The sequence below is a fragment of the Anomaloglossus baeobatrachus genome, chromosome 7 (assembly GCF_048569485.1).
Source record: "Anomaloglossus baeobatrachus isolate aAnoBae1 chromosome 7, aAnoBae1.hap1, whole genome shotgun sequence".
Classification (NCBI taxonomy): Eukaryota; Metazoa; Chordata; class Amphibia; order Anura; family Aromobatidae; genus Anomaloglossus; species Anomaloglossus baeobatrachus.
The window spans coordinates 99,973,118-99,993,157 of NC_134359.1; the positions used below are offsets into that span (position 1 = coordinate 99,973,118).

Consider the following 20,040-nt stretch of genomic DNA (forward strand, 5'->3'; position numbering starts at 1 on the left):
ACACACTTATCACCATGAACAAGAGCTCACCACTGCACACACTTATCACCATGGACAGAGTTCACCACTGCACACACGTATCACTATGGACAGAGTTCACCACTGCACACACTTAGCACTACGCAAAGTGCTCATCAATACACACACACAGTATATACATATATTCGCACCATGGATGGGCTGTGCTTATTATTATTATACACACTTTACACATTCAGTACCATTACCAGTGTTCACCACCGCACACTTTATCTACAAAATATACCTTGCAGCTTTGAGACATGCAGCACCATGGACAGCAAACCATTTCTCAGCACACAGCCATAAAGCAGTGATGAGCTCCACAGTCAGAGCTGCACACAGAACAAGCACCATGGACAGCGGCTGCTTCACAGAATGGCGATCAGCAGTATGCGACACATTGTGACACACGTTCAGCTCTCCATGCAGGAGATTACAGACACTCGTACACAGCTGCATACTATCTACCGCCTGCGCGATAGCACACTGCATCTATATAGTGCGCACAGGACAATCCACACCCTGCCGAAAGGCATTGTATTAGGAGTGATTGGAATGTATTAGACACTGCCCAACAAAACAGTGGGGCATGCGTCCACCAGCACCGTCAACCCCTTCAGAAAAGTGATATAAAGAATTTTTATATCTGTAGCATGATATAGGTATTAAAGTGAACCTGACAGCTGATACATGTTGGCTGACGGGGACATTAGTCAGGAGGGTCCCCAGTGCCTTCTCCCCACCTGCTGCACTGGCATATGTGGAGGTATAGGCAGAGCCCTCTCAGTCACCACCTTTACCCTTTTTTCCTGCAAAACCGTATTTAAACATCAATTCTTTTAGGTACGTTTGTTTGCAGCTTTTGAAGGAACGTGGAAGGAAATTTGTTCCAAACATCTTGAAAAGCTAACCACAGCTCTTCTGTGGATGAGGCTTGCGCAAATAAATGTGTCTTTTCATGTAATCCCACACAGACTCAATGATATTGAGATTAGGACTCTTTGGGAACCATATTATCACTTCCAGGACTCCTTGTTCTTTACGCTGAATATGGTTCGTAATGACATTGTATATTTAACATCCCTGTCTTGCTGTAAAATAATTTTGGAGCCAATTAGACATCTCCTTGATGGTATTGTATGATGGATAAATATCTTATTTTCTTTCTCAGCACTGAAAAAAATCAAGAAATGGGCAACATTAATGTCACGGTCGTCTCCCTGTTATTAGAGACTAGTGACAGCTTTAGGACTGGAGCCCCTCATCTTCTGGGACTTTACATTTAAATGTTGTTTAGTTTCTCTAAATGCTGACATAGTTAATGTCAGTTTTGCTGCTAGCACCTTCCCAGCAGTATAGGTTAGCTGTCGCTGCTGTGTAGCATTACCCCTGTGCTTAAATAGCAGGGTTTCCCAGCAATCTTTGCTGATTCTACAAAACCATTTGTATTCTGGCCACCTTGGTGGAAGGAGCTGCTATGGATTTGTCTGGAAGTCGTATCTTCTCCATTTTGGTTGTTTTTCCCCTGTTTGTCTTACCTACCACCCTTTTGATGTATTTGTGCAGCGGAGGTTCTAGTGAACCTTACCTTCCCACTCACAAGCCAGGACTACAGTAACGACTTTTCAGAGCTTCAGGTTTCTGCTGCGCGACAAGTGAGGAACCTGTATAGGGTCTGGCTAGGAGTGCAGGGAACAGTGGCAGGTAAGGGCAGGAGCTGTCCGATCTACCCTCTCACTAGTGCCAGGGCCCACCATTGTTGTTGTATTCCTAGTGTCCCCATTGGTTTTTGTATAGTGTTTTTGTTTTGCCAGACAACTCTTCAGACATCTGATACGCACGCACCACGTTTAAAAGCATGACAGTTGAAGACCATAGACACAATGGTCAGCCAAGCAAATTTCATGCAATTTAGTCTTCCCTTTGAAATTGGAAGAGGTCCAGCAGTGCCATCAGCTCAGAACTGACATCAATCAGTGGGACACAGTTACAACCATCTATTGTTTGGAGAAGTTTGACCAGAAATGGTCTTCATGAAAGAATTGTGCACAACAATATGAAAAATGGAAATAAGGCCAAGTGACTCAACTATGCATGAAAACATAGCCACTGGGGGCATAAACTGGTAGCAGGTGTTTCTAGACTGATAAGTCAAAGTTTGGCTTTAACACAATGCAGTTTGTTCTCCAAAGAGCCCAGGAGTGAAATGATAATGAGTGTCTGCAGGCAACAGTGAAGCATTGTTGAAGTTCCTTGCAAGTTTGGGGCTGCCTTACAGCAAATGAAGGTGGGAATTTAGCCACAATTAATAGTGTCCTCAATGCTGAGAAATACAGGCCGATATGAATGCCGTCATATAGAACCATCAGGGAGGCGTCTGACTGGGTCCAAATTTAGTCTGTAGGACAATGACTCATAACATATAGCCAATGCACTAAAAGTGATTTTCAACTTTAAGATAAATAAGAGGTCCTCATGATTTTGACTTTTCATTGTTTTTTGTGCTATGTACAAATAGGGGTGTGTACCCCCTCTCCTTGACCTGGATATTTAATTTATGTAGCTTCCTATGGTGGAGTGTCCATACAATCCGGTCCTGATCCTCCTCTGTCATCTACATTGATGTCATTTCACACAAGGTGAGGTTTTAATATTAGAATAGCGACTGTCATGTTTGGGGCACACTTTGTCACGGTGGGATGACTTTACCCCCCTTTTTCTTTAATAAAAAAACAGTGTTTACTACGTACCCTATGTTATTTATATGTGCTATTACTTTTTGTTTTACAGCAGGGTTAGCTTTACAGCAGCATCTTAGGTTTTGTCTATATAATTCAGTGGTGTAATGTAGTTGAATGCTAATACAGGCAACACATAAGACTAACAAGACCGTTTTATTAAACATTTGAAATCGTTAGTCATGTTTGCATATTTGAAGAAGATAATAAGGATAGCATAAGAAGGTGCTTCTTCTTAGGACCAGAAACGGACAGTTCCATCAGATCCCCCCGAAATCAGATAATCTCCTTTGTGGTCAAAGATCACACATTGAGTATCATCTTCATGGCCATCTAAGCTTGTCAGTTGTCCAGATGTTAACACCAGAATCTTCACTGTTCCATCATTGCTGGCCAGGGACACCAACTGACCTGCACGGGAGAAGAGATCAGAAGGGTAAGATTCACGCTGAGGGTAAAGCGGAGAATAATGATTAGGCTGCAAGTGATGTGCGCAGAATTAATGTTTTTATTGGAATTAACTTCAATCCAAGCGTGATAAATCAATATAAATGAGACAAGATGTCTATGCTAGCAAGTAAACTCATAAATCCCTAGCATGGACATCCGGTGACTATATATTAGAATATACACTTTAGCTGCCGAACAGCAGACAAAATTTAATTTGCCTTTAGTGCCCACCTAAGGTATGTAAAATAAACAAATGCAAAAAGGCATGTTGGGCCATCATCTAATAGTCCAATATGTTTAAAGGGTTGGTTCACCAGTTTTCAATACTGGCCACATCGATATTATGTTGAGAAACTTTATATACCTTGTATTGCCAATAGTGCCTGTGAGCGGCGCTATTGTGGTCCGCTCACCCCCTTCTCATGACCCCCGGGCTCTGTCACCTGTGATGTCCTGTGATGTCACATCAACTGAGGTGGATCGCAGTCTTCATGAGTGACTGGGCTATAGGTGGCGTTTCATCACAGCACAGCTCTGCAGCGGAGAGAGCAGGGAGATGATGGGCTGTGACGAGCGGTGAAACACAGCCCAGTCACTCAGTTCACGTGACATCACCGGACGTCAGAGGTAATGGAGCCCAGGGGGTCACGCCAAGGGAGTGAGCGGACCACAATAGCGCCGCTCAGAGGCAGTATTGCTAACACAAGGTATTTGAGAGAAGCCTTGTTTCTCAACATAATATCAATGTGTCCAGTAATGAAAATGAGTGAACCACCAATTTTAATTAAAATTGCATTATTAGTTAGCCTCTGACACCTAAGTTGAAGATTTTGCCAAGGTCGTCCATTGCAGACTCCATCACATGACAAACACCTATGGAAATCTGACAGGTCCATAAATAACTCTATAGGGTTCACTGCATGCCATTAGCATTTATAGACTGACACAGATGTAAATAAGTCATATGCAGATATTTCTGTTTATATTTGAGTTGTGTTCTTTCATGCCAGGGTCTTGATGATGAGAACAGATTACTTTATAGCACTCCATCAGAAACACTAATAGCTAGATGACGACCATGACCAATCAAGGATTTCTCAGAATTCATCAGGATCTATTTTACACTTGTCATGTGTCACGCTTTGCCGAGTGTAAGCGTGGCGGAGTGCATTCAGACCTACGTGTGGCTGATGCACAACAAAAAAACAAGAAAGGGGGCACCGGGGACACAAACAATGGGAATCCCTGGTACTAGTGTGAGGGGTTGGTGGGGCACCTCCTATGGTCACTTGAGCTGTCCCTCCTCTCCTCGCCAGTCCCTATACAGTCTTTGCAACTGTTGCCGAACAGTAACCTGAGACCCTTGGAAGACCCTGTACCCTGACTAGTGAGGGGCAGGTGGGGTTCAGTAGACCTCACTGCGGCACTAACAACACACCAGAGACAAGCAGGGGGAAAAAACAACCAAAGGGATATAGCCTGAGCACAGGAAGCTTCAACTGCAGAACCTTCCTCAAAGGCGGCAAGAGACCAAATTATTTTGTATCTTCAGCAGGGATTGCTGGGATACACCACTATTTAAAGCTGACAGACATGACTACAAAGTGAGTGCAGCTGAGGAACTGCTTGGAAAAGCTGCAAGAAAAAAACTGACACTTAACCACTTCAGTACTAAGAAAAAAAAACATTTAAATGTAGAGAGCCACGTTAGAGGCTCCAGTTCAAAGGCTGTCACTGGTCTCTACAAAAGGGAGATGAACATGACATCATAAATCTGTTAGGAATGGAAGTCCAGATATTATTATGAACATAGCATTGCATTGAGTGACCTATTCCCCAACAAACACGTATTATTATTAAAGGGAATTGTGAGTATTTTTTGCTTTGTAAACTGAAAGCAGTATGGCATAAGGGAGAAGACCCTGATTCCAGAAATGTGTCACTTACTTATGTTGCTGTTACAATAAAATCATTGTTTTATCAGTAGGAGATTATCACTACATGACTAGGTGTCTTGTGCCTCCTGGTCAAATGATCTGTTTAACTCCGCCCACACCACAGATTAGAAGCTTTCTGTCAATGTACAGTGTACACAGCTACTATCAGTGGTGTGGGCGGGGATATACAGGGCTCAACATTCTGAGCACTGCTACATCTGCAACAGTGGAAGTAGTGATTGTATCAAAATGACAGCATGCAGACCAATGTGACAATGCTGGAATCAAGATCTCTGCCCCGATATCTTGCTACAGTTCAATTACAGAGCAAAAACCTGCTGACAGATTGCCTTTAATGAAACATTATTTTATGAGTTTTCTAGTAGACTTCAAATTGGTTTTGACTACTGGTGACGATATACTGGAGAGTGTTTTCTTCTCAGGCTTTTCACATAGGAGTTCTGAACTGAAGGTAGTTTCTTCTGTCGTGATTTGGGATATTATGTTATGAGTAATATTGCAGTACATCTAAATAACATGTTTTTAGCAACACAAATTTTCAACCATTAACTTAAATTGAGGTGTATTTATTTTAAAGAATACATTGTTAAAAGTCATGCATCTCTAGGTGATGATGAGAGACCTTCCAAGATGTTTTACAGATTAGAAAAAAAAAACATTTTGTTTCTTTTCTGAACCAAAACCTTTCACTCTTGTCTAGAGGCTGTGCCTGGTAATGCAGCTCAGTGGGCATAAAGAAAACCTGTTGCTTTTAGAAAAAAAAGTAAGTTAAATACCTTGATAAAACCGATATGCCGATATATTCACATTTGTTGTTTTTGGAGTGCAGTATCTGAAATTTCTATTTGTAGGTCAACTAAGCAATTGTTCAGAGTCTATTCTGGGGGTGTGCGCTTTTACCCTTCCCCCCTAAAAGCTGCCAATCACAGCACTAACAGTTTAGCAGTCTCAGACACTGTGGAGCTGTCAAAAACTTTGACTGTCATGGCAGCATTCAGCACTGTTCAGATTGCAGTTTCTAACACTCCGCCCGATGGTTTCTCAGGCGTCAAGCTGCTGTGTGCTGATTCATGGGCAGGCTAGCAAGAGTTAATCTCTGCTGGTCTGCTTTCTCCTTCGGTCACAGGTCGCTCTCCTCTTATTCATGCTGGTTGAAACCTTCCACTCATGCCAGTTATAGTTTATTCTATGTTAGTCTGTGGGGTGGGGTGTCCCAGACTTACTGGTGAAAGTTGTGCTCATTACTTGGTGCTGTTGTGGAGTTTACCCCTGTTGTTTTGTAGCTTCTTCCTGCCCTTGTTTGTCCTCCTTGAACCTTTAATTGTCTTTACCTTTGTATGTGTGCTGTGTGACAGAGTTTTGATTTACCAGGACTGTCTTTATCTGTGGGTTTCATCCCACTCTTGTCCCATCCCTCCCTGTGTGAGGGGGAATCAGATCAGGACTGGTCAGGAGCAGGGCCAGCAAGGAGACTCATGCCTCTCCACCATCAAGAATATCCCTGAGGTTAGGGATAGAATAGGGCCCCTTAGCTTGAGGGACAGCTTAGGATCCCCGGTTCCCCTCTATCCCATAGTCATCGTAACAGATTGTCAGCATCTAAAGGCCGCTTTACATGCTGCGATCGGACCCGCCCCCATCGTTTGTGCGTCACGGGCAAATCGCTGCCCGTGGCAAACAATATCGGAGGTACGCGTCACACGTACTTACCTGCCTAACGACGTCACTGTGGCCGGCAAACAACCTCTTTTCTAAGGGGGCGGTTCATGCGGCGTCACAACAACGTCACACAGCAGGCAACCAATAGAAGCGGAGGGGCGGAGAGCAGCCTCATGAACGTCACTCCCACCTCATTGCCGGAGGACACAGATAAGCTGTTGTTCATCATTCCCGAGGTGTCACACGTAGCGATGTTTGCTGCCTGAGGAACGACGAACAACCTGCGTCCCAAACGAGCAACGATGTTTGGGAAATGAACGACGTGTTGATAATCAACGATTTGGTGAGTATTTGTGATCGTTAGCGGTCGCTCGTAAGTGTCACACGCAATGACATCGCTAACGAGGCCGGATGTGCGTCACAAATTACGTGACCCCAAAGATATCTTGTCAGCTATGTCGCTGAATGTAAAGCGGCCTTTAGAAGGAAAAATAAAATCGCACACTGCTAGAGAAGACTGAAGGAATAACTAGTTGAATTGCAAGAAGAAATTTCACATACTGCACTCCAAAAGCAACAAATGTGAATATCTCTGCAATGGAGCAACGCAGCACAAAATAGAAAAACACTACAGAATCAAGAAAGGTAATTTTACAAAGGATTTAACCCATTTTTTTTTTAATAAATGAGGGGTCCTAATAAGTAGAGCTTCTGCTTCTCTTTCACTATTTAAATAGAATATTGTCTATTTCATGCAAAAAAAATAATAATAGAATAGTAAAGCCCTATGGAGCCATATAAGTCAATGGGATCCATCAAATCTACCATGGTTGTTGTGATAAATTGCGATAACAGAAGCTAATATAACACCATTGTTATTTTTCTAGTTACTGATATTGTCTGCAAGTGTAACCTTACTTCTAAAGACTCAGTCTAAATGTTGAACAGCAACAACACATGACATCGTATTTTACTTCAAAGCTCATTTTGCCTTTGCCATTACTGAATTCCAGCTATTGATTAAGCCAACCGAGCTTCTGTGTTATTCAGAAGAGTTATATGACACATATACCAGAAGATAAGAAAGCAAATTAAAAGAAGCATACTGGAGGAAACACATACCACCGACATTGAATGTTTGGCTGAGTTTAGGAAAGGAATCACAAAGTGATAGAAATGAGATTCAATCACCTGTGATAGCGCTACTCCGTCCTCAGTAACAAGATATTTAGGTAAAATTATATTCCAGATGTACAGTGGGTACGGAAAGTATTCAGACCCCTTTAAATTGTTAACTCTTTGTTTCATTGCAGCCATTTGGTAAATTCAAAAAAGTTCTTTTTTTTATTCATTAATGTAGACTCTGCACCCCATCTTGACAGAAAAAACCCCAAATGTAGACATTTTTTCAAATTTATTAAACAAGAAAAACTGATATCACATGGTCATAAGTATTCAGACCCTTTGTTCAGACACTCATATTTAAGTCACATGCTGTCCATTTCCTTATGATCCTCCTTGAGATGGTTCTACTCCTTCATTGGAGTCCAGATGTGTTTATTTAAACTGATAGGACTTGATTTGGAAAGGCGCACACCTGTCTATATAAGTCCTCACAGCTCACAGTGCATATCAGACCATATGAGAAACAAGAGGTCAAATGAACTGCCTAAGGAGCTCAGAGACAGAATTGTGACAAGGCACAGATCTGGCCAAGGTTACAAAAGAATTTCTGCAGAACTCAAGGTTCCTAAGAGCAGAGTGGCCTCCATAATCCTTAAATGGAGGAAGTTTGGGACTATCAAAACTCTTCCTAGACCTGGCCGTCCAGCCAACCTGAGCAATTGTGGGAGAAGAGCCTTGGTGAGAGAGGTAAAGAAGAACCCCAAGATCACTGTGGCTGACCTCCAGAGATGCTGTAGGGAGATGGGAGAAAGTTCCACAAAGTCAACTATCACTGCAGCCCTCTACCAGTCGGGCCTTTATGGCAGAGTGGCCTGACGGAAGCCTCTCCACAGTGCAAGATATATGAAAGCCCGCATAGAGTTTGCAAAAAAAAAAACACATGAAGACTATGAGAAATAAGAGTCTCTGGTTTGATGAGACGAGGATATAACTTTATGGTGGTAATTCTAAGCAGTATGTGTTAAGAAAACCAGGCACTGCCCATTACCTGCCCAATACAATCCCAACAAAGAAACATGGTGGCAGCATTATGTTATGGGGGTGTTTTTCAGCTGCAGGGACAGGACAATTGGTTGTAATTGAAGGAAAGATGAATGTGGCCAAGTACAGAGATATACTGTACAAAAACCTCTTCCAGAGTGCTCTGGACCTCAGACTTGGCCAAAGGTTCACCTTTCAACAAGACAATGATCCTAAGCAAACAGCTAAAAAACAAAGGAGTGGCTTCAGAACAACTCTGTGACCATTCTTGACTGGCCCAGCCAAAGTCCTGACCTAAACCTAATTGAGCATCTCTGGAGAGACCTGAAAATGGCTGTCCACCAATATTCACCATCCAACCTGACAGAACTGGAGAGGATCTGCAATGAAGAATGGCAGAGGATCCCCAAATCCAGGTGTGAAAAATCTGTTGCATCATTCCCAAGAAGACTCATGGCTGTACTAGGTCAAAAGGGTGCTTCTACTCAATACTGAGCAAAGGGGCTGAATACTTGTAACCATGTGATATTTCAGTTTGTCTTGTTTAATAAATTTGCAAAAAATTCTACATTTTTTTTTCTGTCAAGATGGGGTGCAGAGTGTACATTAATGAGAAAAAAATGAACTGTTTTGATTTTACGAAATGGCTGCAATGAAACAAAGAGTGAAAAATTTAAAGGGGTGTGATACTTTCTGTATCCACTGTATAATAGTTAGTTTTTTAAAATGAAAATGCAACGCGTTTCGGTAAAAAGCCTTCTTCAGGCAATTATAATAATTTTGAATCTGTATCAGCTAATATCCAGAAGTCTATGTTCCTATATGTTTTACTCAATATTTATAATACACAAATAGTACAACATGATTCTGTATATTCGATTTGCTACAGTAACACTGGCGAAAATAATATACTGCACTAAAGTTTAGTGTGGAATAGATAGAAACATCTAAAGTAGATCCAATCTGATCACCTTTGGGAATCTACACCAAATCTGTTGTCCCATGTGTTGCCCTTTGTCTGCTTTATCACAACTGTGCTATTTCAATCTCAGTTCTCAGTCAATTGTCCTTCAGGTCCATTAGACCATGGAGATGTCAGAATTGTTTTGTTTGAGTTTGCTGGAAAAAATATACAATATAATAATAGAAAAAAAGATTCCGCAACCTAACCCTTCCATTGCTGAAATGCCTGTTTCTTAGGTTTTACGCTAAGTGAAGAGTTAACACAATTTTTCTAACATTCTGTTCAGTTCCATGGATATTTTTTTTTCTTACAAACTGTTCTGATATCAACAGCTAGAATGGTAAATATACATTTTTACTGCTGTAAACACGTTATAGCTTAATGGTAATATATCTGTTAAATTACTCTGGAGATGATTATTCAGAAAAAAAATAAGTTGTCTGAAAATTGTAGTTTCTTTTGAATGGCAAATAAAGCATTTTCTGCTGCAAGTCACTACTGTACTGTGATATGTATATGAGCCATCTCAACCTATGCAATTTACATATACACTGCCGGAAGAGAGGGAATCTGCTCCTCATCTGCTACGATCAGATTGAAGTTGGTCCCTAGTTGACCCATAAATCTTTCCTTGATACGATGAGCTGTGAGTGGTGCAATACCTACACTGCATTATTTTTTTCATGTTTTGAGAGGGTAGACCTGTATAGCAGGTGGTAATATGCAATATATTTGTTTAATACACGTATACTTTTTTATGCATTAAAGGGGTGGTCCACTACTCAGCATTAGTGGCCACACATCGCTGTAAAACTCATAGGGAAGGGTTTTTCTCAAATACCTTGTGTACTACATTCTGCCTCTGAGCGGCGCTATCGTGGTCTGGTCATCCTCATCACCTGACCCCTAGGGCTCCATGAGCTCTGAGATCCGGTGATGTCATGTCAACTTCCAGTTGACCCAACATCTCTGAGGCGGCCCCAGTCTCCCTGAGTGATTGGGCTGTGGGGGGCGTTTCACCGCTCATCACATCTTAACATCTCGCACACTCTCTCCTTCGCTGCAGAGCGTAGCAAGCAGATGCGATGCTGGGCTGTGACAAGCGTGTGAAGCTCCGCCCACAGCCCAGTCACTCAGGGAGACTGGGGCCCCCTCGGTGATGTTGGGTGAACTGGAAGTTGACGTGACATCACTGTATCTCAGAGGTCCCGGAGACTGGGGGTCACTTGATGGGGGATAAGCGGACCGCAATAGCGCCACTCAGAGGCAGAATACGCTACACTAGGTATTTGAGAAAAACCTTCTTTATGAGGTTTACATCGATGTATGGCCACTATGCTGTGTAATTAAGCACCTCTTTAAATGTCTACAAAATTCAGCATTAGGATGGTCATCATTTGACACCCCATGCCAATCTAGAATTCGCCCTCATTACTTCTCTAATATTATTGCAGGGAATCTGCATCAAAATCCTCATATAAGACATATAGATTTTGGGGCAATTTGCCACGGATCTAAAATTATGGCTTAGGTGAATCCTCCCTAAAAGGAAGACTATGCCAAAAATATATAGTAGGTGAGGGTCCCATCATGACAGACACTGGTCCAGCATGTAGAGATGAGCGAACCCGAAGTTCGATGTTTGCACCGAACACAGATTTTATAAAAAAAAAAATCTGAGCTTGGGTGTTTTATGTATGGAAAGCACTCACGCAAACATTGCTGTGCTCGGATATGCTCGTTGCTCTGCCCAGTACAAGCCGCCTGCAGTGTTTGATCAACTCGCACTGAGGGTAAAATCTGCGTTATCGGACGTAGTGTCTCCAAAAAAAAGGAAAAACCCCCACCTACCCTCCCCCAAAAGTGATTTGTTTATGGCTGGCTGCAGGTGAGCAGAGACCGAACTGCCCAATTAGTGACTTCCATTGGGGTTCAGGTCAAGTCCAGGTCCCAAACCGAGCTTTATCTAAAATAAGACTGAACCCACCAAACTGAACTTCCATGGGTCTGTTCATCTCTACCAGCTAGGTAGTATACACTGAAAATTTAATGTGGATATGTCATATATGTAGCAAATTCGACAACCAACTGAATGGGGATTGCTTGGGGATTTCAGATTTCTATTGACCATGAAGAGTCTGATAACTATTTTTACTTTAACATAGGCTCCCGTAAGTGCATGCTAAGCTCCAAAGGCAGCTTCTCTTTAAGTGAACATTTATGCTCTATAGGATTTGTCTGTGTTCAAATTAATATGTTGAAATGACTATGTTATTAATCTCTCCCACAGACACAAAGTTAATAGATAACGTCCTGGCCGCTGCAAGAACCACTGGCAGCAGCTTATCATACTATCTGTTCTTAAAGGGGTTATACAAGACTTTAACATTGATAATCTTTCCTTAGGATAGGTCATCAATGTCTGATTGTCCGATGTCCGACACCCAGCACCCTCACCGAGATGGCGGAAGGATTCTTCATGCTTTTCTTCCCACGCCAACGGGGTTCCAGGGGGTCTACCACCCTTGGTCTGTCCCACGAGGAGGTCTTGCATGGGGACAGCCATTTTCATGTACCCCTTAATAAAGTGGCGATAGTAGCCCACTAGACCCAGGAACTGTCTCACCTCTCTCACTGTGGTCGGCCTCGGCCAGTCTTGAATGGCAGTGATCTTTTCAGGATCCGGGGCAACGCCTTCCGCGCCCACCATATGTCCGAGGTACTGCACCCTGGCTTCAACAGATGACACTTGGAGGGCTTCAATTTCATCCCATACTTAGCAAGGGACGCGAACACCTCAGCTAGGTGCTCCAGGTGGGCTTCATACGTCTATGAATATACGATTACATCGTCTAGGTACAACAAGACTAGAGTTGAGCGCGGTTCTAGGTTCGTGGTTCTCCAGTTCGCGGCTCGAGTGATTTTGGGGCCTGTTCTAGATCGAACTAGAACTCGAGCTTTTTTGCTTCCAGCCACCCATTGGGGCTCGCAATCTAAATTCCCTAGCTGTATGTTTTTGGAGTGTGGGAGGAAACCGAAGACCCCGGAGGAAACCCACGCAAACACGGGGAGAATATACCAACTCCTTGCAGATGTTGTCCTTGGTGGGATTTATTGTTTTCTACGTGTACAATTATATGCAAAGAGACATTAAATTGTAACACATACAAAATAAAAGATGCTAAACTGCTTAGCATTCTCTGTTTACACCCATTTACGCCATCTAAGCATTTTTAATGCAGCATATAGAAGAAAATAATAAATTCCTCCCAAATCTGAACGTTGTCATCAAATTAATTAAATTGCAATTTGCACTGAAGACACTTTGAAAATTAGAGGAAACGTACACATAATACGCATTTCTCAATTTTTTTTTGTAAGTAAAATGCAGGCAAATGAAAACTGCGCTTTAACCCATGGACATCTCTGTTGGAGGAAACAGATTGTTGTGAAAGCAAAACCCAAATATAAACATTTATTCATTAAATTGAGCCCAAGTGGCTTGTCCTGATGGAGATACTTCATTTAAATTCCTTGCGAGCTGCTGAGCGGAGAAGAGGATCTGATCCAACCCATAACGGCACAGTACTCACTCATGCAATAATAAAGGGTTATTAGCCAATAATAGAATTTCCTACTACAATAATATGTATTATTTGTCTGCTGCATCATGAAAGCCGGGCGATGAAAGAAGTCATGAAGGGCAGAAAATTACAGGCCAGTAATTTTGGTTTCCATTCTCTACGCGTAAAACACAAACAAGTCTCAGCTCCCAGAAAGTTGAGGCATATATTGTTGTTCCTACGTTTCCGCTCCACTTTCAAGACCTGTAATATGTTCTCTTTTATTTGTGCTCTGTATTTCAGTTCTACTGTAATGTGAATTCTTCCTTTCAAGACTTTTCTGAGATTTCCATTCTGCATTTAAATTACTTCTCCAAACTTCTGCACTCGCTGCAGAAATACTAAGCACTCAATTCCCCCTTGAACCTTCCAATTACCCTTTTGTCATAACATCTTCAGATATATTCAAGTAAGATGGATCTATTATAATGATGAAATGGGAGTATTAATAGGCTAGGTGTTGTCCCCGGATCAGACAAAATAAGTTGCATTTTAAGCTCAGCACTAAGTGTTTATAGATCAGTAACCGAGATGAAATTATGTTTCGCGGGAACTTGTTTTACAACATGTTTAACAACACAAGGAGATATAGAAACCCAATTCCCTTGAGCAGTCTAGAGACAATGCCTTTCATCCATTATTCAGACAGCATAAAGCAGCCTGTGAACCTGCTGGTTGCTCCAATGTGAAGCATTGACTGGCTCAGAATTGTGATAGGAAAGGTTCTGCTCAATCTTAACTGCGAAACTCATAGCGAGGAACACAAGAAGTCCTTAGACCACCTTTGAATCATTTGTAGGATCTCTACTACCGTCGACAAGATGATCTAAGAAGTGAAACAAGTGACTCAAAATTTCGTATATTTCACTTTTTAGCAACCAATTGGATTCCAGTTTTGAATGTCAAAAAAACCCTTGAAAAACAAAAACAGAACCTCATTATATGAAAAGGGCAGATGCTCCCATGAAGATTGCTGCATGCTATAGGTGGCATCCGAGATCAAGCCGACTTTCTTCTTCATATTTAATTTTTACATAATCAAAGTCTAAAGGTAAATCAGGACATCTGCCAAAGAATTGAATCTCAAGAGAACATGGATCGTGCCGCAAACCACACAAGTCATTCTACAAAAGAATGGCGGAAGAAGGATAAAGTTAAAGTTTGAGAATGGCCAAGTCAAAGTCCTGACCGTAATTTTATAGAAATGTTTTCTGGAAGGAACGTAAGTGAACAGTTCATGGGAAAAAATTCCACCATCGTAAAGGAGTTGATGCTGTGAGTCCATTTTCTCCTTCCATGTGCACAGGTGTGTCATTTGTGTGCCATCCATGTTTTTCCGATATGGATAATGAAAGAGAGAAATTACAAAGCTTTGTAATGTTAAACATGCACAGCACATGGATATTACACGGATGTCATCCATGTTCTATACATGTTTTTCATGGACCCATTGACTTGTACAGGTCAGTGTGTCCATGGTTAATCCCTTCACCCCCTGGTGATTGTCTGTTTTTCATTTTTTCCTCCCCTTCTTCTGAGAGCCATAACTTTTTTATTTTTCCATCAATATTGCCATATGAGGGCTTATTGCAGTCTCGTAGCAAGTTCCTACTCGCCCATACACATGGAGGTTTGTAACCCAGAGAGAGGCTTCAGTTTAGTGTAGGTTCCCAGTAATGAGATATACCTTGACAAGGCTACTGGTCAGATATTGAAATAGCTATTTTTGTATGCTAAATACCTCAATTTTTCCTAGATTTCCTTAAGCAGTAATGCATATCTACAGTATATTCTTGCATTCATTGTTTGCATGCTTTAGCATTTCAGAGTGCAATTGTGTTTTATTGTTATTATATGTCATGTTCAGTTTTGCACCTGTTTAGACTGCATTTTGGGAGTGCCGTCAGTCTTTTTGTCCAGATTATGGCGTTATGCCCTCTGACTGTGCACCCCTCCCCCATTAGCCACAAGTGATTTTATTCTTTAGTAGCAGGTTCCTTCTCGCCCATACACATGGAGGTCTGTTACCCAGAGAGAGGCTTCAGTTCAGTGTAGTTTCCCAGTATACAAGATATGCCTTGACGCGGTGCTAAATATCTCAATTTTTCCTAGATTTCCATAAGAAGTAATATATATATATATATATATTTATTCTTGCATACATTGTTTGCATGCTTTAGCATTTCAGAGTGCAGCTGTCTTTTTGTGGTATGATATGTCATGTTCCGTTTTGCACCTGTTCTGACTGCATTTTGGGAGTGCCGTCAGTCTTTTTGTCCAGATTATGGAATCATTACTGTGTGATAGATTTAAAAACTTATATCAAAGTGGTGAGAGGTCTTGATGTATGTGCACTTTATAACAGCTCAGTTAAAAATGTCTCCTTCACATGGCAGTTTTCATTGGGAATAATACGGTATATCAACTCATATATATGATAGCCACAGTTCTCTGTTCTGTGGTGTTTATTACAATTAAGGCTCAGATAAATGGACCACTACATAAGGGGTACGGAACCTTTCATGTAATTTTATCACGTATGACTGATTGCCTACATAGTACGTGATTAAAAAGTTCCTGCTTCTGCTTGAACACCAACTACTACGTTTCCACCGTTACCTTTGTGCAAATTTACTTATGAATTCAAATATCTCACAAAAAAATTCAAAACAATATTGTGGGCAAAACAAAAGCTTCAAACAGGTGCAATGCACATAACCACCACTAGGTGGCCACAGAGATACAATTGCGATACACATCATGTGACAGAGTATCACAAAATAATATTTTTTTTCCCTTACATTCATCAGAGCTTGTCATCTTGTGCCACACATTGTGGGATATATCAGCCAAGAATAATGATAAAGTAAGACAAGTGAAGATCTTTTAATTCAGCTTATTTAACTAAAAGGCTTCTCATAAGCCAGATCAGATACCCACACATTGCACTGACGAAGGGCAATGACCCCAAAACACCTTGTCTACAAATTGAGATTCTGATCTGGCATTAAATCCTAAAGGGTACTTTACACGCTACGATATCGGTACCGATATCGCTAGCGAGCGTACCCGCCCCCGTCGGTTGTGTGATACGGGCAAATCGCTGCCCGTGGCGCACAACATCGCTAACACCCATCACACGGACTTACTTTCCCTGCGATATCGCTCTGGCCGGCGAACCGCCTACTTTCTAAGGGGGTGGTTCGTGCGGCGTCACAGCGACGTCACACGGCAGCCGTCCAATAGCAGAGGAGGGGCGGAGATGAGCGAGACGTAACATCCCGCCCACCTTCTTCCTTCTGCATTGCCGGTGGACGGAGGTAAGGAGCTGTTCGTCGCTCCTGCGGTGTCACACATAGCGATGTGTGATGCCTCAGGGACGACGAACAACCTCGCTACGTACGAGACAACAATTTTTGGTAAATGAGTGACCTCTCATATATCAACGATTTTTGTCTCTTTTGCGATCGTTTAAGGTCGCTCCTGCCTGTCACATGCTGCAATGTCGCTAACGGTGCCGGATGTGCGTCACAAACACCGTGACCCCGACGATATATCATTAGCGATGTTGCATCGTGTAAATGGCCCTTAAGTCTTATGAAAAGGCTTGTTTAAAAAGCCACTTTTGGTTTTTAGGATTGCTACTTCCAATAGGGGCAGCTAGAGTTTGTCTCCTTCCTCACTGGAGGGACAATTTAACTAAAAGGGTGCAGATTTAAAACATCACAAGATGGCATATAAAGCTGATGGATATTTGCCAATATCTGTCAATCCTCTTTATTTTAAGATGCTATTCAACCTTAGACGTGGTTTGGAATGTACATAAAACATAAAGTACCGATGTGATCAGTTCTGATTTTAAGAAGAGTAGAGTCAGATTTCCAGAATTTAGAGTATAAAGTGTGCCCAGGTCCTCTGAGATAATAATATTCAGACTTGATACACCTGATCTATTTTTTTATTTTTTTATTTTATGTTAATACAGAGTTGTAGTCAGAATTATATTAAAATCCCATCATCAGGATTTAATCCCGGTATGCTCAAACCTACCGTAACGGTGAATCCATTCCACTGGTTTGAAACAATACCCAATAAGAAAATGGAAGCGCAAAGCTATTAGTCTAATATAGGACATTAAATTCAACCCAAGTTGCCAGCAATTCCAGCATGGCAAGGGCTGAATTTTATCAACCAAGTCTTGACTCAAGTTGTATTTAAACTTGGCAGATGAAATGAGAAAGATTCGTGCTCAGTGTTGTGAGCTGTGAATATTGTTGGCAGGAAAAATGCTTACTTTATGAATTAAAGTGGGTCAGCAACTGCAACTTATTTATAAAGTATGCACCATAACACCCTAAGAGCCTTTCTGGATGTCAAGGTGAGTGTAAATGTACGCACAAAACAGGCACAAACTGACCCATTTAACAAAGATTTGCAAGGACAAATAGGGAGTTACATGCTACACCACCGACTAAATGGATTTAGTTTCACAAGTGCTTGTACATCAGAAAAACACTTTCCATGTTCTAAAGAAGAAGCTATCTGTCCGTGTATATACACTGAACAAAAATATAAATGCAACACTTGTTTTTTCTCCCATTTTTCATGAGCTGAACTCAAAGATCTAAGACGTTTCTTATGTAAACAAAAGGCTTTTTTCTCTCTAATATTGATCACAAATTTGTCTAAATTTGTGATAGTGAGAACCTCTCCTTTACTGAGATAGTCCATCCACTTCACAGGTGTGGCATGTCAAGATGCTGATTAGTCAGCATGAGTATTACACAGGTGTGCCTTTGGCTGACCACAATAAAAGGCCGCTCTAAAATGTGCAGTTTTATCACACAGAACAATGCAAAAGATGTAGCAAGGTTTAAGGGAGCATGCAATTGTCATACTGACTGCAGGAATGTCCACCAGAGCTGTTGCCTGTGAAATGAATGTTCATTTCTCTATCATAAGCCGTCTCCACAGGTGTTTCAGAGAATTTGGCGAACATCCAACTGGTTTCACAACCGCAGACCACGTGTAACCACACCAGCCCAGGACGTCCACATCCAGCATCTTCACCTGCACGATCATATGAGATCAGTCACCCAGACAGCTGCTACAACAATTGGTTTGCATAACCAAAGAATTTCTGCACAAACTGTCAGAAACCATCTCAAGGTAGCTGATCTGCATACTTGTCATCCTCATCGGGGTCTCCATCTGACTGCAGTTTGTCATCGTAACCAACTTGAATGGTGAAATGCTCACATTTGATGGCGTCTGGCACATTGGGGATGTGTTCTGGTCATGGATGAATGTTTTCACTGTACAGGGAAGATGCATTACATTGGACCTGGTTGTTTTGGGGGTTAACAAGGGGATGAATGAGGGTGTTTTTTTGTATCTTATTTCAAATAAAGAATTTTTTTGGTGTTTGTGTTCACTTACAGATTAATAATGGGGGGGGTCTCATAGACCCTCCCTTTTACAAATCTAGAGCTTAGTAGCAGCTGTGAGCAGTCATTAACCTCTTATTATCTTGGTTGCCACCACACCAGGGCAATCAGGATAAGCCTGGTAAAGTACCAGGATTTTCGCATCTAATGAATGCAACAATCCTCGGTGGTTGCAGGCTGCTATTTTTTAGGCTGGGGGGCCCAATAAGCATGGGTCTTCCCCAGCCTGAGAATACCAGCCCCTAACTGTTGGATTTTTCATGGCTGGGTATCAAAATTGGGGGTCCGCAAGCCGTTTTGAATTTATTTAAATAAAAAAAGAAAGCGCCGCATGCAGTCCCTCTTATTTTGATACACAGCCAAGAAAGCGCACATCTGGGGGCTGCAGCCTGTAGCCGTATGCTTTGTCTGGGCTGGGTATCATAGTATGGGGGAGCCTATGCCCCATTTTTTTTAATTTATTTTGACACCAATAGAGAAGCACACGCAGCGCTTCTGACTGAAAGCAGTCAGGAATGCTGTCACACAGGGTGGGGGCGCATCTGACTGCAACCAATCAGAGATGTCAGGACTGCCGTTGGGTGGATAAAGAAGTACATATGTATAAGGTTAATAAGCGGCCCCGGAAGTAGTGTGAGCAGCCCGGAAGCAGTGTACAGCCGCACAAAAGATTCTGTAAGTGTAACAAACCTGCTTTCCCCTTTTTTTGTTTACTATTCCTTTATTTTTTTTAATTACCCGATTTGCTGGACTCGGATCATTACCCAAAGTTCCCTGAAAATTCTGGGCCAGGGGTCATTGCTTGGGTAATTTTGAACCCGAGTGGATCCGGACTTTTATAGTCCAAGTCCGACCATCTCTATTTAGATCACAACACAGTCATGTGTGTGAATGGCCCCGTCCAAGTCCAGATCTACGTTTTATTGAAAATCTGTGGCAAGACTTGAAAATTGCTTTTCACAGATGCCTCCATCCAGTCTCACAGAGCTAGAGCTAGTTTGCAAACTAGACTGG

General features: G+C 41.9%; 1 protein-coding gene across 1 annotated transcript in view; it reads right to left on the reverse strand.

The window, feature by feature from the left end:
* Window positions 1-2,917: 2,917 nt before the first annotated feature.
* Window positions 2,918-20,040, reverse strand: part of SPAG16 (sperm associated antigen 16) — a 1,446,914-nt gene continuing 1,429,791 nt past the window's right edge. Inside the window, exon 16 of the mRNA XM_075317532.1 lies at window positions 2,918-3,170. Coding sequence (XP_075173647.1) covers window positions 2,995-3,170 — 176 coding nt within the window. The 3' untranslated portion in view covers window positions 2,918-2,994. The remainder of the gene's footprint in view (window positions 3,171-20,040) is intronic.